General features: G+C 37.7%; 1 protein-coding gene across 1 annotated transcript; it reads left to right on the plus strand.

The window, feature by feature from the left end:
• Positions 1-19,339: 19,339 nt before the first annotated feature.
• Positions 19,340-21,081, plus strand: LOC145124445 (costunolide synthase-like). Its single transcript, XM_079059765.1, has 2 exons — positions 19,340-20,226; positions 20,323-21,081. Exons 1-2 carry the CDS (start codon positions 19,360-19,362, stop codon positions 20,935-20,937), a joined length of 1,482 nt encoding a protein of 493 aa, XP_078915891.1. The 5' UTR covers positions 19,340-19,359; the 3' UTR covers positions 20,938-21,081.
• Positions 21,082-22,162: the final 1,081 nt, after the last annotated feature.

Here is a 22,162-nt window from a genome sequence, read left to right on the forward strand (position 1 = left end):
CAATCTCTTTGTCCAGAATCTATGTTTCCCGATTCCTGATTTGTGATGATGTAGGACTTCTAATCGAACACATCAATTTAGTCCTGGCTGGGCCCAGCACATAAGTCAACACCAAATCATCGAGGGGCCCACATATATCGCTTTTCCTGTTAGGGCAAAAGGAACGAATAAACGTTGACTCATATGCTTGTATCTTTTACTCATCAAATTATGCATGACAATACGTTTTATAACACCAAGTTACTGATGCGTTTTCGTATCACCAATGCACAACCGACTTGTAAATTACAACTCATATATCTTCGTTTCAAGATTATAAGATATTATCGTCTCAGTATTACTCGTGATGAATTCCATGAAGTAATACTCTGAGCGAGGGTTTATCCAATACTCAAATCTCAATTTCTGAGTACTCATGAACATTGCAGCAATTCTATTGCCATGTCTATCCTTAGATAATCTGCAATCCAATTCATGACAGTCTTAATTCACTACTTACTTCCAAGAGTACGAGCGACTGTGGAGTTTGAATCATCTCATTATTCAGGAAGTAAAACATGCAAAAATGAAACACAATAATAAACAATCGACAAAAGGTAGTAGCCAAACTTATAAATAATACTTTATTATTTAATCACCAAAAGTCAATTACATTTACTTTGTTACAAGTTTCAAAAACTAATCTAACTACTAAAACTAATATCATCTTTCAGTCCTATGCTCCGAGCATGCTGAATATGCTTAGCCCTACTCAGACCCTTTGTGAGAGGATCTGCTGGGTTATCTTCAGATGACACCCTCTTTACTATAAGATGGCCTTCTTCTACTCTATGTCTGATGAAATGGTACTTTCTGTCGATATGTCTGGTCTTACCATGATCTCTTGGTTCCTTTGTCAAGGCAACCGCTCCTTCATTATCGCAGCACAGTTCCATAGGCTCCTGGATGGTTGGAACAACTCCGAGATCCCCGATGAAGTTCCTCAACCAAGCTGCTTCTTTCGACGCTTCACTTGCTGCTATGTACTCTGATTCACAAGTAGAATCAGCCACCGTATTTTTCTTGGAACTCTTCCAAGTAACTGCTCCTCCATTCAGTAAAAACACCCAGCCCGACTGAGAACGGAAGTTATCTCTATCCGTCTGAAAGCTGGCATCACTGTAACCATCTACTCTCAAAGTATCACTGCCACCAAGCACAAGGACCCAGTCCTTTGTCCTTCGCAAATACTTGAGTATATTCTTAACTGCTATCCAATGAGCTCTACCTGGGTTTCCCTGATAGCGACTGACCATGCTCAAAGCAAATGCCACATCAGGGCGAGTACATGTCATAGCGTACATGATCGATCCGACAGCGGAAGCATAAGGTACACGACTCATGTCATCTATTTCAACATCTGTACTCGGGCATTGAGTCTTACTCAATTTGGTATTGCTCTGGATAGGTAGCTCTCCCTTCTTGGAATTTTCCATACTAAACCTCTTTAGTACCTTATCCAAGTATGTGCTCTGACTAAGTCCAATTAGTCTCTTCTTTCTATCTCTCAATATTCTAATCCCAAGAATATAGGCAGCTTCTCCAAGGTCTTTCATTGCAAAACACTTTCCAAGCCAAGACTTAACCTCTTTCAAGGTTGGAACGTCGTTACCAATGAGTAATATGTCATCGACATATAACACCAGAAAAGTTACTATACTCCCACTAGCCTTGATATACACACAAAACTCATCTTCACTTCTAGAGAAACCAAACTCTTTGACTTTCTCATGGAAGCAAAGATTCCAACTGCGAGATGCTTGTTTCAATCCATAAATGGATTTCTCAAGCTTGCACACTCTATTGGGAAACTTTGCATCAACAAAACCCTCTGGCTGACTCATGTAAACATCTTCAGCCAACTTCCCATTAAGGAAAGCAGTTTTGACATCCATCTGCCAGATTTCATAATCATGAAAGGCAGCTATGGCGAGCAATATCCTAATAGATTTAATCTTAGCCACTGGCGAAAAAGTCTCATCATAGTCAACCCCTGGGGTTTGAGTAAAACCTTTTGCAACCAGTCGAGCCTTGAATGTATGCACATTCCCATCCATGTCTGTCTTCTTCTTGAAGATCCATTTGCACCCAACTGTCTTGCGACCTGGTGCACTATCAACCAAATTCCAAACTTGGTTGTCATGCATGGACTTAATCTCGCTGTCCATTGCCTCTTTCCACTTGGAAGCCTCTGGGCCTGCCATTGCTTCCTTATAAGTGACTGGTTCATCTAAGTTTACCAGTGTTCTGTCACTTATGAATGTGTCACCATCTGAAGTAATATGAAAACCATACAACTCAGGTGGCACACTCACCCTAGTGGATCTTCTAAGAGGTAATGAGTTATCAATTGGTTCAACAGGAACTGTTTCCTCTGGTTGAGTGCTAGTGTCATCTAAGGTTCCTTCATTGGCTGAATCTTGAATTTCTTCAAGGTCAATAGTGCTCCCACTGTCCACTTTGAATATGAGCTCTCTATCAAGAAAGACTCCTCTTCGTGCTACAAAGACCACGTTTTCACTAGGCCTGTAGAACAAATATCCAAAAGACTGCTTTGGGTAACCAATGAAAACACATTTCTCACTTCTAGCTGCTAGCTTGTCGTGAGTCTCTCGTCTTACGAAAGCTTCACAACCCCAGACTTTAATGTGTGCTAACGAGGGAACTTTCCCTGTCCACATTTCGTGAGGTGTTTTGGCAACCTTCTTTGTAGGGACAAGATTGAGGATGTGGGCGGCTGTCTCTAAGGCATACCCCCAGAAGTGAATAGGAAGCGAAGCCCGACTCATCATAGAACGAACCATGTCTAACAAGGTTCGATTACGCCTCTCAGCTACACCATTTAACTGTGGTGTCCTAGGAGGAGTCAATTGTGAGACTATCCCACATTCTTTCAGATAGTCGTTAAACTCGATACTAAGATACTCCCCGCCTCTATCGGATCTAAGTATCTTTATCTTTCTGCCCAATTGATTTTCGACTTCATGCTTAAACTCTTTGAACTTTTCAAAAGTTTCTGACTTATGCTTGATCAAGTAGATATATCCATATCTGCTATAATCGTCAGTGAAGGTCACATAGAATCGATTAGCATCTCTTGTAGTTGATCTGAAGGGTCCACACACATCCGTGTGTATGAGATCCAACAGACCTTCACCTCTTTCACAAGACCCTGTGAATGGTGATTTTGTCATCTTTCCCAAAAGACAAGACTCACACATATCATCTGACTTTAGGTCAAATGATTCCAACACTCCATCCTTTTGGAGTTGGGCTATGCGTTTCTTGTTAATGTGTCCAAGACGAAAATGCCACAAGCATGCCTTGTCTACACTATTAGACAAGTCAATATTAAGTACACTATTTCCTAGGCTATCAACACAAGTCACTGTTTCATACACACCATTACAAGGCAAAGCTTCAAACATAAAAACACCATTCTTATAAACAGAAATTGAACCATTCAAATCATTAAAAGAATATGTAAAACCTTGTCTGAACAATGCATGAAATGAAATAATGTTTCTCGTCATCTCAGACGAATAGCAACAATTTATTAAATCTAATCTAACATCATTACTAAGCAGAAGCTGATAAACTCCGATCTTGGTTACTGGTGAAGACTTTCTGTTTCCCATGATCAGGTTTATCCTTCCTCGCTCTATCTCCTCACTTTCCTTTAGACCCTGCAAATCAGAACAGATATGAAAACCACATCCTGTATCAAGGACCCATGAACGAGAAGATAATGAGTTATTAGCAGAAATAGTGTAAATACCTGCCGAAGATGGCTTCACTTTGCCATCCTTGATATCTTGCAGATATTGTGGGCAAGATCTCTTCCAATGCCCCTTTTGGTTGCAGTAAAAGCAAACTGCCTCTTTTGGATCAGACACATGGGGAGTGGAACCATTGGGCTTAGCCTTTGGGCCATTACTAGATGACCCAGCTTGAGCCTTGCTCTTCCAGTTTTGCTTGGGAGGACCTTTCCTCTTTTTCCCCTTTCCCTGTCCAATAGCCAAAACAGGGGCACTCGTAGGTGTGGAGGGTATACTTTTACCCTTCATCCCTGCCTCAGCTGTCTGCAACAAGTTGTGCAATTGGGCCAAGGTCTGCTCAGTATTGTTCAAATGGTAAGTTAGAATAAACTGACCATAACATTCAGGAAGTGAGTTCAAGACCATGTCAATGGCCAATTCCTCATCAAAGTGAATATTGAGCTTGACCAAACGCTCTATGTAGCGTTGCATTCTTTGCACATGTGACACAACTGACTCTCCATCTTTCATCTTGCAAGCCATGAGTGACTTGACTACTTCGAACTTTTCTTGACGAGCTCGCTTATGGTACTTTTCCATAAGGTCCTTGTTCATCTCGAAAGGCCAGTAGTCCTCATAGTACCTCTGCAGTTCTGGGGACATAGTTGCCACCATGATGCATGCCACTTTGGTAGCATCATCGTAATGTTTCTTGTAGGCAGCAAGATCTTCAGGAGTAGCTTCATTCTCATCAAGCTCTTTGAGCTCCTTTTCAAGAACATATTCTTTGTTCTCGAAACGAAGAGCCATCTTGATGTTGCGCATCCAATCGTTATAGTTTGAGCCATCCATAACGACTTTGGAGCAAATATTGAGCAAAGAGAAGTTTTGGTTGGAGGAGGACGAAGCAGAAGTGTTTCCAGGAGTAGACATCTGAAAAGAAAGAAAGTTTTAGTTAGATTTCAAGATACCTTAATAAAATAACCCAAAGATATAATATCAAGGTTAGGATCCAACTATGAAGATTCACAACTTAGAAATGGGATGCCGAGATCCAAGTGCAAATTTCATAAAGGTAGGTGAATGACGATTCACCAATTCCACCATTAGACGAAACAAACGAAGTGAAATTCCTAATTCATTTGAGATACATTGAAACTATTCAATGGCATGTTTTAATCTCAGATTATGCTCTTCTATTTGTGACTGGGATGCCGAGGATCACAAACAAGATGTGAATAACCATGCAAATGTGCTTGGTAACCTCATTGTCTTTATCATTAACTATTGATGTGCTGGTAAACCACACACGCTCCATCAAAATGACAATTATGAGATACCCATTACTACTCTTTATTAGTGCCTTTTAGTGTGCTGGTTAACCACACACGCTCCACTAACGACCAATAAAGCATAATGTGCAATTTCATGGATTAGCATACTTTTCACATTTTTCCTAAAGTAACTAGAGTTGGGATTTTGAAAATAATGTTCTAGTACTTTCTTTAATATCATTATACTTTTAATGAGAAGTAGTTGTCCTATCAAATCCGTTCTGCTAACGACCCTCCACTAATCAAGGAAGCGGTGGGTGAGAGTGGACACCCATTCAACTACCATTTTATAGGCAGTTTCCTTATACCCCCCTTATAGATTAGCTTCGTGAATGAGGCATACTAGCGATTTGACTGACCATGTTCTTATACATATATAATATTAAACTTTTAATTATAATATATGTATAAGGTGTGTTTTAAAACATTTTAAAACTTCAAGGGTTTATAAATTTCGAAATTTAAGCTATTAAATTTAAATTTAAATAAACCAATTAACTAGATTTAATATTTATCTTTTAATTAACTATTAATCAAATTATTAAATCTTGTAAGGATTATCTAATTAAATTAATCCATTAATTTAATCCTAATCCTTATCCCTCTAAATTTCGAAAATTAGGGTAAGGATAATTATCCAATTAATCTAATTAAGTAACAATTATCCAAAACAAGAAACCCTAGTTATCCTCTAGCATATTTCGAAATTTACAAGGGATGAGGCTAGGGTTTTCAAAACCCTAACCCTAATTTCGATTAGGGTTCTTTGGAGGCTAGGGTTTTCGAAAAAACCCTTTGATCCAAAACCCTAGAAATCGAAAATTTTGGCCTTTAGGGTTTAATAGCTATAAACCCTAATTTGCAATTCAACAATTGTAGCAATTCAATTTAAAACAACAATGGCTCTCATACCACTGATGGGTTTTAGGTAAAACAAATAAACTAGAAAAACAATTCCTAAGTTCACATGCAACCTACTTTGGATCTATGTTTTAACTATTGAACATATAACTTTGAATTGCAAAACAAGAACCCTAGAGGAGAGAGGCTAATTTCGAAATTAACAAACTAGGGTTTAGGGTTTACATACCTTTCAATTGTTATAGCAAACAATTGATATTCCCTTGATCTTGATCTTGATCTTCTTGGAAGCTTTAGCACCACAAGTGTAATGCCTCTAATGGAATCACACCCAATGACTAGCAAGAAGGAAACTTGGAGGAGAGAGGATGGAGAGAGTATGCAATTTCGGCCTTAGGGTTTCTTCCAAAGAAATCAGTGACCAAAAACATGAACCAGGAGGCTCCTTATATAGCTGAGGGATCTAGGGTTTAAGGGAAACCCTAGTTATCCTTTGCTTAGGGCCTAAGCAAACCCAAGGGCCTTATCCAAGCCCCTATGGACGAAATTATTAGGGTTTCCCCTAAAGATTTTGTCCACCCTCTTCCAAGGGGGTTCTAGAGCCTTCCACTCAACTATTAGATAATTGCAAACTAGTCCCTGCACCTTATAATTAATTCTTTTAACCCCAAAATCAATTCTGATTAATTTCTGGCTAACAATTAATTAAACATAATGATTTCTAATTAATATATTAATCCATTAACATATTAATAAATCATTTATATATATATATATATATATATATATATATTAATTTATTAATCTTATAAATTAATATCTCTCCTTTCATAATTTCCTTGTCCAGTTGCTAGGTTGAGGGCAACCCAAAAGGACTGTGCTGCTATCAATTCAAGTACATACCAATTATAGTTATGGGCTTAGACACCTAATCCAACAAAATATTGGTTTATACTTTGCTTTTCTAAGCTTTTATTGTTTTCGGTCTTGGGCCGAAAACCCCTTTGATTTGTTTGTAGCTTGGACCGAAAATTCATGTGTTTTCGGTCTGGGTATTGGGTTTGGGCCTTGGGTTTAGTCCATAGGTATATATAGAGGGTTATTTGGAGTGTTAGGTAGCTAGAACCAAGGAGGGGATCATATTGTAAAATGGAAGCCATTGTTGAACACCTTGAAGTTCTAGAGAGATAAAGTAGAGAGAAGTGTGAATCTCATGTATTGATCATTCATATCATTGAATATATTGAAGATTCACTTGTTATTCTTTTTCTTCTTCTCCATTTGATCTTGCATCATCCACTTGATTGGGATTTCGCACCATTAAGTGGATCTAATTGATACATCAAGCAATTTTGGGGACTTACAACACCAAAAAATCAGCAAGAACACCACCAGACCTGCAAACAGTCAAGCGAACAAGAATTACACCACATTTGCCAATTTATTGTATTAAAATTAGTCCTAGTCTTTAACCAATTGAACATGTACATGCTAATGTCATCTACGATTATCATAGCAGCTCGTCTCTCGCTAGTAAAACCGGTCATGTTTTAAATATGTCGTCCGAGAAAAGTAGACAAATTCTACAAGGAAAATAGCTATACACATTATATATCATTCACTAGTCAGGTATGAGAAATATGTCGTTCTCCATCTTTAGTTATGAGAAAGCCATGAAATTAAGTGTCCAACGGTTAATATTTATAGTCTAGGTAACTTGCAGACAAAGTCATATTTGAATGATTAAATAATAGATTTCATCCCAATTCAAATCATTTTCTTATCAACAACTATGAGGCAGAATGATTAAATAATAGATTTCATCCCAATTCAAATCATTTTCTTATCAACAACTATGAGGCTTCTGGAAACCCTAAGAAGACTCCCAAAACCGTCCATGCAATTGACTATTCTAGAATTCCCTCTTTTGTTCAACTATTGAACAATTACATTTCACCCATTGCACCTTTAATTAATTCCAATTAATTTCAGATTAATTCTGATTAATAATTAATCAATTTTTACTATCTTTAATTAATTCATATTAATTATTAACTATTTCTAATTAATTTATTAATCACATAATAAATTAACAAATCATTTATATCTTTCCTTTGATCAATCCAATCCATTTCCTGGTTATAGGGGTAACCCAAAAAGGACTTTACTTTTATTCATCAACATTATACCAATTTAGTTAGGACCTTAGACACTTAAATCCAACAAAAGCATATATCCTTCAGATGCAGAGGAGGACCACAATGGTGCTAGACGAGAGAACCGACGACAAGGTGGCGGTGGATGGGGCTGTGCGACGTCAGCATGCTCGAGAGAGCTAACCCTTTTTGCCCTTCTCATAAGGAAGAATTAAAAAAAAATTGCATTCCTAACATTTGGTTCACGCATTATCGGCACTTAATGACACGTTGGTAAGCAATAAACTCATTTCCTCAATTAATCGTGAGTATTTTGGTTTTAAAAACAATTCGAGTTTAAAAAAAAAACTTAATTCACTATTTTGTTTTTGATATAATGGTTTGTTGATTCTTTACAACTTGAATATGATGCATGTTTGAATCTCGATCCAGTCACTGTTTCTTATTGTGGACAATTACACATGTGAAATGTGGAGACTATGACAAGACTGTAGAAATCACACATAATGTTGGAAAAAACTGATGGGTTTTATAGGTTACAAAACCATGTGCTTACGGAAAATCTCTTAACACTTAAGGGCACATGCAACCTAAAGGATCTATGTCATAACACTTTGAAGTAACATACCATGAACAACAAAACTAACATGAACCCTAATAAAACCCTAGTATAATCGAAATACAAGAATTAGGGTTACATACCTTTGAGTTATTGTAGCAAATAAATCACTTCAATCCCTTGTACTTGTTGGTCTTGGAAAGCCTAGCACCAACAGTATGATGTCTCTAATGGCTCACACTCAAACCCAATAACTAGAAGATAAGTGAGAGAGAGGAGAGGAAATGAGAAATCAGAATTCTCTAGTGAAGAAGTGCGTGAAAATAGCTGACCCAAGCATCCTATTTATAGCTACCAAGAAACCCTAGAAACCTTAATTTTGAACATATAATTGAAGGGTTTTGAGCATTCTAACACTTCCTAAGTGTACATGCAACCCTAATAAACCTTGGATCTATGTTTGTCTAAAATTCATGCAAGATGATTTCCAAGGTTCATGATCCTATCTAGCATACATGGGGAACATTTAACTTAAATGTAAGATAGAATACCATACCTTGTTGTTGATTTTGATTCCTTGAAACCTTGTGAGCCTAGCACCCCAAGTGTGATGCCTCAAATGCTTCACACAACACCAAATGCTATGGAGTAAACTTGGAGAGAATGTATAACACTCTAAAATCGGCTCTAGCCCTCTTGTTTTTCTTAGTGTAGCCGATTTTGGGAGATGTCACATGGTTTATATAGTGTGTTGCATTCGGTAAACCCTAATGTAACATGACTCTTCATTTCCATGATCCATGGATTAACTCTATGGAGCATCCATGGAGCATCCTATGGGTGGAACCCAACTTGATAATCCATGGAGCCTCTTAGCCCACTATATAAGTTTTGGATGATTTACATAATCAACCCATATATTTAATTAGTTATCTTTTGATCACTTAATTAATTCTAAATTAATTCTTGATCAAACTAATTAAATAATACTATTAATATATTAGAACTTATAATATATTAATAAACCATAAGTGTTATTTCTCTCATTTAGTTTATCCAATGCATGGTGCCATGCAACCCAAATGGACCATGCCGGGTCGGGTCAAGTACATACCAGAAATAGTTATGGACTTAAACACCTTATCCAACAGTCTCCCACTTGGATAAGTCTACTAACTATAACTGCAAGTATGACTTCAGGAACCGATCGGCAATCGTAGCTCTTTCAAGGTCTCTCGGAACTGAGAAGATGATGATACGCCATTTAAGATAAGTGATCATATAATCCTCTGTTCTAGATATCAGCTGGACAAATACATGGAACAATGTCTTACTTATTGTCCAGCAATTTGTTTCCCGATTTCCGATTTGTTTGACAAAGAACTTAATTGAACACATCAACTTAGTTCTGACCGGGCCCGATACATAGGTCAAAACAAAACCATCGAGGGGCCCAGATATCAGCTTCTAATCCAAGAAGGAACAGATAAACTTCGACTCATATGTTTGCTCTACTACTTGTTGAATTATACACAAAAGCACGTTTTATAACATCGAGTTACCAATGCGTTTTCGTACAATCAATGCATAACCAACTCATAGGCAACAAATCATATCTCTAGGTTTGAAGACTTATATGATGTTACCATCTCACGATCACTCGAGATAAATTCCATGAAGTGATACCAGTGAGTGTGGATTGATTCCAATACTCAGAACTTGTGAGTACTCATGAAGTGTTGTCCTAAAACTTGACACCTACAACCAACTTCATGACAGTCTTAATTCATATCTACTTCCAACATATGACCAACTGTGGAAAATTTGAATAATATGTAAAACAAAACATAATATTCTGGAAGTCAAAACATGCAAAAGAAATTATAGTAAAAGATTGACAGAAGATAACAACACTTTACTCATAAATAAACACAACTTTTATTCATCATCAAATGTCAATTACACTTTACAAATTTCCAAAATTATCTAACTACTAAAACTAATATCATCCTTTAGCCCTATGCTCCGAGCATGCTGAAGATGCTTAACCCGACTCAGTCCCTTCGTGAGGGGATCTGCTGGGTTCTCATCTGATGATACCCTCTTTGCCATGAGGATTCCTTCTTCTATGCGATGTCTGAGAAAGTGATATTTTCTGTCGATGTGTCTGGATCTCCCGTGATCCCTTGGTTCCTTGGCTAAGGCAACAACACTTTCACTATCACATAAAATTTCCAGAGGCTCCTTTATAGCTGGTACAACTCCAAGGTCTCCAATGAAGTTCTTCAGCCATATTGCCTCCTTTGCTGCCTCGCTCGCTGCTATACACTCTGATTCACAAGTGGAATCAGCTATTGTCTCCTGCTTGGAACTCTTCCAAGTAATTGCTCCTCCGTTTAGGGTAAAGACCCAGCCCGACTGAGAGCGGAAATTATCCCTATCAGTCTGGAAGCCAGCATCACTATACCCTACAACTCTCAAGTCATCACTCCCACCGAGGGTAAGGACCCAGTCCTTAGTCCTCCGTAGGTACTTGAGGATATTCTTTACCGCAGTCCAGTGTGCCTTGCCAGGGTTCCCCTGATACCTGCTAACCATGCTCAAGGCAAAGGCTACATCAGGTCGAGTACAAGTCATAGCATACATGATCGATCCTACAGCCGAAGCATAAGGTACTCGACTCATTTCTGCTATCTCAGCCTCAATACTCGGGCTTTGAGTCTTACTCAATCTGGCGTTACACTGAATAGGTAACTCTCCCTTTTTGGAGTCCTGCATGCTGAATCTCTTCAGCACCTTATCCAAGTAGGTACTCTGACTAAGTCCAATTAGTCTTTTACTCCGGTCTCTCAAGATCCTTATCCCTAGAATATAGGCAGCTTCTCCTAGGTCCTTCATAGAGAAACACTTCCCAAGCCAGGACTTAACTTCCTGCAGAGTTGGGATGTCATTTCCTATGAGTAGTATGTCATCCACATACAATACCAAAAAGCTAACTATACTCCCACTAGCCTTGACATATACACAAGATTCATCTTCACTCCTAGAAAAGCCAAACTCTTTGACTTTCTCATCAAAGCAAAGATTCCATCTGCGAGGTGCTTGCTTTAATCCATAAATGGATTTCTCAAGCTTACACACTCTATTAGGGTACTCTGTATTGACAAAACCCTCTGGCTGACTCATGTAAACATCCTCAGCCAACTTTCCATTAAGGAAAGTGGTTTTGACATCCATTTTCCATATTTCATAGTCATGAAATGCAGCTATGGCTAACATAACCCTAATAGACTTAATCTTGGCTACTGGAGAAAAGGTCTCATCATAATCAACTCCCGGAGTTTGAGAGAAGCCCTTTGCAACCAGTCGTGCCTTATAAGTGTGTACATTACCATCCATGTCGGTCTTCTTCTTGAAGATCCATTTGCACCCTACAGTCTTACGACCTGGTACATTCTCAACTAAGTTCCAAACTTGATTGTCATACATGGACTGTATCTCGCTGTCCATTGCCTCTTTCCACTTGGCTGACTCAGGGCCTGCCATGGCTTCTGCGTAACTGTTAGGTTCATCCAGCCCTACTAGTGTCTCATCACTAATAAGTGTATCACCTTCCGCAGTAATATGGAATCCATAGTAATGCTCAGGTACATTCCTAACTCTTGTGGAACGCCTCAGAGGTACAGACTCGTCAATTGGCTCAACAGGAGTTTCCTCCTCAAGTTGAGTGCTAGGGTTTGAAGTTCCTTCACCACTTGACTCTTGAATTTCTTCAAGGTCAACTTGCCTCCCACTGTTTCCTTGGCTTATAAACTCTCTTTCTCGAAAGACAGCCCTCCTAGCTACAAAGACCACATTCTCATTAGGTCTGTAAAAGAGGCAACCAAAGGATTTATGTGGGTAGCCGATGAAAATACACCTCTCACTTCGAGGTTCGAGCTTATCATGAGTCTCGCGTCTCACGAAAGCCTCACAACCCCAAATCTTGATGTGGTCTAGTTTGGGTACTTTACTAGTCCACATCTCATGAGGAGTTTTGGCAACTTTCTTTGTAGGGACTAGATTAAGGATATGGGCGGCAGTCTCTAAGGCATACCCCCAAAATGAGATTGGTAGCGAAGCTCGACTCATCATGGAACGAACCATATCCAACAAGGTTCGATTACGCCTCTCAGCCACACCATTCAACTGCGGTGTCCTGGGAGGTGTCAATTATGAGACAATCCCACATTCCCTAAGATAGTCGAGGAACTCTGAACTAAGATACTCACCACCTCTATCGGATCGAAGCATCTTAATGTTCCTGCCCAATTGATTCTCGACTTCCTGTTTAAACTCTTTAAACCTTTCAAAAGTCTCTGACTTATGCTTGATTAAGTAGACATATCCATATCTACTGTAATCATCAGTAAAAGTCAAATAATAACGATTAGCATCCCTTGTGGCATGTTTGAAGGGTCCACACACATCCGTGTGTACAAGATCCAACAAACCTTCACCCCTCTCACAAGAACCATTGAAGGGAGACTTTGTTATTTTCCAAGTAAGCATGATTCGCAACTATCATCTGACTTTAGGTCAAATGATTCCAAGACTCCATCCTTTTGGAGTTGGCCTATGCGTTTCTTGCTTATATGTCCAAGACGACAATGCCATAATGATGCTTTATCCAAGTTATTATCATTAACAGAATCAATACACAATACATTATTTCCTAAGTTATCTACAACAGATACACTTTCATACACACCATCACAAGGTAATGCTTTAAAATAAAGAACATTATTAAAGAAAGCATTAATCGAACAAACTTCATTATCAAATGAAAAGGTAAACCCTTGTTTATACAGTGCATGAAAGGAAATAATATTTCTTGCCATTTCTGGCGAGTAACAACATTTATTCAAATCTAAACTAAACCCACTACTTAGCAATAAAGTATAAACTCCAATCTTGGTGACAGGTGAAGCTTTCCTATTCCCCATGATCAAGTTTATTCTTCCATGCTCCACATTCTCACTTCTTCTTAGTCCCTGCAAATCAGAACAGATATGAATACCGCAACCGGTATCAAGGACCCAAGAGTTAGAATAGGGTGAGTTATTAGATAAGATAGTGTAAATACCTGCATGGTTGGGTTTAACTTTCCCATCCTTCACATCTTGCTGGTACTTTGGGCAGTTCCGCTTCCAATGTGCCTTTTCATGGCAATAGAAGCATTCAGCCTCTTTTGGGTCAGCAGAAGGAGTGACGAAACCTTTCTTTGTTCCATTTGAAGAGGAGCCTTCAAGGGTCTTACCCTTGGTACCTTTCGAGGGGCTCTTCCTCTTCTTACCCTTCCTTTTCCCGATTGCCAAGACAGGGGCGGAGTTGGTAGGAGTAGGAGTAACAACCGACTTACCCTTTAGACCACTTTCCGCGGTCTTTAGGAGTCCTTGAAGTTTGCTGAGTGTGACCTCTTCCTTATTCATGTGATATGTCATGCGGAATTGATCATAGCACGAGGGTAAGGAGTGAAAAATGATATCTATTGCAAGCTCCTCGGGGAAGTTCACATTAAGCTTCAGCAGACGGTCCACAAATCTTTGCATTTTCTGCATGTGGCCCGTGATGGGTTCACCATCCTTCATTCGGGTTGTTATCATGGAGGAGATGATTTCATACCTCTCTTGTCGGGCACTTTGATGGTATCTTTCCATCAAGTCTTGGTGCATTTCAAAAGGGTAGAAGTCCTCATAGGACTTTTGGAGTTCTGTTGTCATGGTGGCCATCATGATGCATGCCACTTTGGTGGCATCCCTTTCATGTGCCCGGAAGTCAGCGATCTCCTGGGGAGTTGCAGTGGTCTCATCAATCTCTTTAAGCTCCTTATCGAGGACATATTCCTTGTCCTCGTAGCGGGTAATCATCCTGATGTTTCTGATCCATTCATTAAAGTTGGATCCATCAAAAGTGACTTTCCCACACAAGTTCATAAGGGTAAAGGAGTCATTAGGATTAGAGCCAGAAGCAGCATTGTTTGAAGACATCTGAGCAAGAAGGAAAACAAGATTAGTTTAGATATAAATATAGTCCTTAATAAAAACACCCAAATGTGATATTAAGGCTAGGACCCAATCACAATATATTATACTTAGAAGAGGTATACCGTAATCTAAGTAATAACATATTTGAAAGGTAGGTGAATGACGATTCACCAATTTCCACCAAAACGAAATATTAATATATTAAGTTTTTAATTTGGTTCTTAGAAATTCCTAGATTCTTTTGAGATTCAATGAACTTTTCAAAGGCATGTTTCAATCTCGAGTGTGCCCTCCAAGTTTTGTGACTGGGATACCGAGGATCACAAAACGAGGTGTGAAGTAACCATGCAAATCACTTGGTACCCTCAATGTTTATTACGCAATCGATGTGCCGGTTAACCACACGCGCTCCACCGACCTATAATAAACTTTAAGTCACCCTTTACCTACCTTGTTAAGTCCAAGTTAGTGTGCCGGTTAACCACACACGCTCCACTAACGACTTAAACAAAGTGTAAAGTGTAATTTCATGGATTAGCACCTTATTCACATTTTCCTAAAGTAACTAAGATTGGGAATTTAATAAAACATTTAGTTACTTTATAATATTCATTATACTTTTAATGAGAATTTATAAGTCCTTGTCCTACCCGTTCGGCTAACGACCCTCCACCGATCAAGGAAGCGGTGGGTGAGAGTGGACACCCATTAAGTTGCCATTTTATAGGCAACAACCTTATACCCCCCTTATAGACCGACTTCGTGAATGAGGCGTACTAGTGGTAAGACGACTTGATCTTATACATATATATTATTAACTTATAATATTATAAAGTATAAGGGTTGAATTTTAACTTTTAAAATTCTATGGGTTGGAACTAAAGTTTTAATCATGACTTTACTTGTTCTAAAACTTGAGGGCAAGTTTTGTAAACTTTCAAAACTTTTCATTTCTTATAACTTATGAATTAATTGAGTATTAAAAATGAAGACTCTTCATTTTTATAACCCTTGTGTTCTTTTAATGGCTTTTATTAAAGTGTGACCTTTGGTTTTTCCATAACTTGAGGACAAGTTATGGACTCCATTAAAACACATAATGATCATGAATTAAACTACCAAGTAGGTTACAAACAATTCCTATGATCATCTAATCTTCATAAGTTCAAGAACATGAATATGAACATTTCAAGAGTCATAAATTATTCTTAAAACTTGTAATTTTTGATAATTGCCATTGTAAATGGATTAGCATAAACTCTACACCATCTAAAACAAGTTTTAAAGCACCAAAACAGTTTAGGGTAATGTTTCTAGTCCATTTCCAACAACAAAAATCGAAAATCTGCTGTCAGGGCCTCCTACTCGTCGAGTGCATGAACCTACTCGGCGAGTAGGATGAATTTGCACTTGGACTCGTCGAGTCCCCCCATGGACTCGGCGAGTCCAGTCGTAAGACAGCAAGCAATTTCGATTTTTTAACACATTTTTGCACAAATAACAAACAAACAAGCCTAGGCTATGATACCACTGAAGGGTTTTGAGCATTCTAACACTTCCTAAGTGTACATGCAACCCTAATAAACCTTGGATCTATGTTTGTCTAAAATTCATGCAAGATGATTTCCAAGGTTCATGATCCTATCTAGCATACATGGGGAACATTTAACTTAAATGTAAGATAGAATAACATACCTTGTTGTTGATTTTGATTCCTTGAAACCTTGTGAGCCTAGCACCCCAAGTGTGATGCCTCAAATGCTTCACACAACACCAAATGCTATGGAGTAAACTTGGAGAGAATGTATAACACTCTAAAATCGGCTCTAGCCCTCTTGTTTTTCTTAGTGTAGCCGATTTTGGGAGATGTCACATGGTTTATATAGTGTGTTGCATTAGGTAAACCCTAATGTAACATGACTCTTCATTTCCATGATCCATGGATTAACTCCATGGAGCATCCATGGAGCATCCTATGGGTGGAACTCAACTTGATAATCCATGGAGCCTCTTAGCCCACTATATAAGTTTTGGATGATTTACATAATCAACCCATATATTTAATTAGTTATCTTTTGATCACTTAATTAATTCTAAATTAATTCTTGATCAAACTAATTAAATAATACTATTAATATATTATAACTTATAATATATTAATAAACCATAAGTGTTATTTCTCTCATTTAGTTTATCCAACGCATGGTGCCATGCAACCCAAATGGACCATGCCGGGTCGGGTCAAGTACATACCAGAAATAGTTATGGACTTAGACACCTTATCCAACAACAATAATAATAATATTACAAATCAGACAATTATCTAGTTTCCTAATTATCATTTGGAGGCTTCTAGAAACCCTAAGAGGGTCCTCAAAACCATCCAAATGATAGATGTTTCTAGATCCTCTCATTTGTTCAACTATTGAAAAATTACAGCTCGGATGCACCTTTAATTAATTCCAATCAATTCTGAATTAATTCCAGATGATATAAAACAAAAAAAAAACCCTTACTCTGCTTTTTTCTCTTACATATGCACCTTTTATGATGTTATAATATCATTATTTATAAATGTCCTCCAGAATAAATATATTGGATGCTCAGCCACAACAAGAAGTCAACAACCACTATCACAACTAGTGGAGAGCCTTCAAGAAGAGGCTTAAACCCATTTCTTGGACAAGAAATGAGATATACTTAATATCTACCCGCATCTGGATGAGGCTACATTAGAAAACTTAAAGAGAGGGTATAATTTGAGGAATTTTAGTTTTCTGATACGTGAATGTCTCTTTTGAGTATTACTTGTTATGTTGTTATGTTTTAACTATGTTACTTCTATTTGTAGGTAAAAATTCAGAAAGGTACAAGCTCAAAGATTTTTAAGAATCCTACCCTACTAGGCTATCATGGGTATCGGGGCAAGAAACCTTAGTGGGAACGAGAGATGGAATCCAATGATGACATCTTACTTTTAATGATATATGGTTAGTTGTTCATATTTATAACATCCTAGTTATAGTTTAATGATAGTTTGTTGACATTCTTCTTTTTTTACATCCACCACCCTCACATTGCTCCAATATGATATGATGATGTAATTTTATGTAGTAAAAAATGTCATGTGCTTGAAATTGTTTAAAATCAGCTGTCTTATAATTATGTTAAAAAACTAATTATTTGTTTTGTTTGTTATTCGTTGATGATAAATGATAGAACTGTTTGGGACAATTCCTCTACGATTGGATCATGGGTGTTCTTTCTTTAATTTTTTATTCAAGTTTTATGATGTAGCAGGAACTTACCAAATTAATGATTTTTTTGTTAAACAGACATATTTTTTCTTTGAATGATGTTTTTTATCGATGTCTATTACGGTTGGGTTAATTGGCATGTCAACATTTACAAATCCATGCTTAATTAAAATGTTTTTTTATAGTTTTGTTGTGAATTTATCATTGTAACTTGTAACCATGTTGTTACTGGGTTTATAAAATTAATTAAAAATAAAAAAATTAAACTAGTTATAAGACCCTTTTGAATATTGTAGAACATGGTTATAAAATACAAGAAGAATGGACCAATTGTATGTATATGAACCGAGTTATATTGTCGCACAAAAGTGATCATGGTAAGGAAGAAAAACATGGTTTTAAACTGAGGAACCGGTCTTTATTGCGATTATATGACCCAATTGGAAAACTAGGTTCTATTACGTTTTCTGAATAAGACCCGCTGATAAGAAACTCAGTCGCAAACCGGGTTATATAAAGCTTTTAACCGGGTTTTTTAAGGCATTTTGTAGTAGTAATTGCTTTATATATAGTCTAAAAATAGTCATAGTCATAATATAAAATCTATAATATCAAGGAAACTTTTCTATCTAACTGTGACACCTTAAAACCAAATAATGGCAACCTTGGAGATGATAATATAAAATCTATAATATCAAGGAAACTTTTCTATCTAACTGTGACACCTTAAAACCAAATAATGGCAACCTTGGAGATGATAATTTCGGAACTCGCATAAAATAATAAACATGCAGTAATGAAAAAAGATTGCACAAAACAAGAAAGTACAAGCTGATACATAACCGTCAAAGGCAACACTTTCACAAAAGGTTCATCCCACAACAACACATTATCACTTAAAATTAGGATTTTGGCACATTTTCAACACCTAATGCGAAACCAAATTAACACTTAAAAGACAAACAGTTGTCAAAATTATTTACACTTCATAGAATAAGTTCTAAAATGGACCAATTTGAAATAGATGTTATTAGTAGAAAATGTGGAAATTTTGTTTAATCCCTAAGCCATTTGGTTAAGAATGTGATTTTCTCTATATTTAATCACTTAAAACTTAGGACTAAGAAAAATGAAGTGTACATTTATTGACCAATATCCAATATAATCGATCGACACCAATCATGTGACACAAAATAGAATAAGTAAGAAATTGACGTTTTGTGTGGCGTTCCATGACTATGCATTTTAATATTTATAGTCTAAAATGTTGTCGTTCAATCTTGACGCACAATCATAATCCATCAACAAATCTAGCGTACTACAAATACCAGCATCATTAGCTTAATGACAACCACCACCACCTACAACAATGGAGCCTCTCACCATCGTCTCCCTCGCTGTGGCTTCATTCATTCTCTTTGTCTTTTGGGCATTATCACCCAAGACCTCCAAGAATTTGCCACCAGGTCCACCAAAACTACCCATCATCGGAAACATACACCAACTTAAAAGCCCAACTCCTCATCGAGTTCTTAGAAGCTTAGCCAAGAAATATGGCCCCATCATGCACCTACAGCTCGGACAAGTCTCTACAGTCGTCGTGTCTACACCTCGACTTGCTCGAGAGATCATGAAAACCAACGATATCAGCTTTGCTGACAGACCCACAACCACAACCTCCCAAATATTCTTTTATAAAGCTCAAGACATTGGGTGGGCTCCATATGGCGAATACTGGAGGCAGATGAAGAAGATTTGCACCTTGGAGCTTCTTAGTGCCAAAAAAGTTCGATCTTTTAGCTCTATTCGGGAAGAGGAGCTTCGTCGTATCAGTAAGGTTCTTGAATCACAAGCCGGAACAACCGTCAACTTCACGGAAATGACTGTGGAGATGGTGAATAATGTCATCTGCAAGGCTACGTTGGGAGATTCCTGCAAAGACCAGGCTACTTTGATCGAGGTGTTGTATGATGTGTTGAAAACTTTGAGTGCTTTCAATCTAGCATCGTATTATCCTGGTCTACAGTTTCTTAATGTGATCTTGGGGAAGAAAGCCAAGTGGTTGAAGATGCAGAAACAGCTTGATGACATCTTGGAAGATGTGTTAAAGGAACACAGATCTAAAGGAAGAAACAAGAGCGATCAAGAAGATCTAGTTGATGTTCTTTTGAGAGTCAAAGACACCGGTGGACTGGATTTCACAGTCACAGATGAACATGTCAAAGCCGTTGTTCTGGTACGAATATATAAATATATACAAACTTCCAACCACCAAACATGTACATGGATTTTAAATTCATAATCTAATTAACATGTTTTTGGTTTAATGCAGGATATGTTGACTGCTGGAACAGATACATCTTCAGCAACACTTGAATGGGCGATGACTGAGCTCATGAGGAACCCTGAGATGATGAAGAGAGCACAAGAAGAAGTGAGATCGGTGGTGAAAGGAGACACAATCACCGAAACGGATTTACAAAGCTTGCATTACCTGAAACTAATAGTAAAGGAAACACTGAGGTTACATGCTCCTACACCTTTGTTAGTACCCAGAGAATGCCGGCAAGATTGCAACGTCGACGGATACGATATTCCGGCCAAAACTAAGATCCTTGTAAACGCTTGGGCTTGTGGAACAGACCCTGACAGTTGGAAAGATGCAGAAAGCTTCATCCCGGAGAGATTTGAGAACTGTCCGATCAATTACATGGGTGCAGATTTCGAGTTCATTCCGTTCGGTGCTGGCCGGAGAATTTGCCCCGGACTTACATTTGGGTTGAGTATGGTTGAATACCCACTTGCTAATTTCTTGTATCATTTTGATTGGAAGCTTCCAGATGGATTGAAACCCCATGAGCTTGACATCACGGAAATCACAGGGATTTCCACATCGCTCAAACATCAGTTGAAAATCGTACCGGTCCGCAAGTCCTTAGCACAGTAAAAGAAGCTGAGCCTTTAAGTCTTTAACTGGACCACCCATCCACACTGTTGTTCGTTCTTATCGTATTGTATACAAAATTTTCGTGTACATTTTGTTATGGGTTCACAATAATTAATCAATAATATATGTTTAATCATTATTTAATACTCACAAACAATATTTTAAAAAGCTAGTCTGGTGTTTGTTTTTTTAAGCAAAAATTCATAAAATTTACGGACCACCTCTGCAACCCTCTGCAGCAGAAGAGATAGACCAAACGGTTGCAAACTGTAATAAAAAGCGTGTTTGTTTTTCAACATCTGCATGCTGCTGCAGATATTAAAAAGTTTAAATAAACTGATTTTATAACAATTTATCACATTTCAAGCATCAATTTATCACATTTCAGTAACAATTTATCACATTTCAGCATCAATTTATCACATTTTAGTAACAATTTATCACATTTCAGCAAAAAATAACGGCATTTCAGCATAATGTATGACATTTCAGTAAAAATTTATGATATTTCAGCATAAATTTGTGACATTTCGACAACATTTCAGCATAAATTTGTGACCTTTTAGCAAAAATAAACCAAAAAAAAAAAAAAAACGTGTGAAACATTAATTCAGCAAGATTTCAACATATAATCAAGATTTAGTAAGATTTCAACAAGAATAAAAGAAAAAAAAAAGGAACTTACCTGAAGTCGATTGACCAGACGAGGAATGAGGGTGCGTCGGGGAAGGAGGTTGCGCCGGCAAAGGAGGTTGTGACAACGAGGAGGTGACGACGACAAGGAAGCAGTCGTGTCGATGGGGGGAGACGATGGGAGATTGCGGTGTTTTTTTTTATGGAGTGTAGGCCCAATTTTTCTTTGTAGGTTTTAGGTTTGAAGAGGTTGGAAGCTGCAATATAAGTGCTGCCCCATACAGAACACGCGCAGAGGTTTTTTACTACGAAGACTTCCGAAAAACAAACAACTACGAGATGAAAAGTGTTACGTGTGTGCTACGTCGTGCAATAATAAGTGGTTTGAAGATGTATTTTATAAATAAATAAATAAATAAAACAACACCTATAGTTTTCGTCGATCAACATTATATGACCTCAAGACTCACATCCGACCTTATGCAACAAAATACACGACCTTAAATAATATGTATTTATATATAACTAGAAAAAAAAACCACCCGAGCTTCGCCCCGGGTTGGATTTTTTTTTTTTTAACAAAGTAACATCC

The sequence above is a fragment of the Lactuca virosa genome, chromosome 7 (assembly GCF_052849685.1).
Source record: "Lactuca virosa cultivar CGN04683 chromosome 7, Lactuca_virosa_CGN04683_v6, whole genome shotgun sequence".
Lineage (NCBI taxonomy): Eukaryota > Viridiplantae > Streptophyta > Magnoliopsida > Asterales > Asteraceae > Lactuca > Lactuca virosa.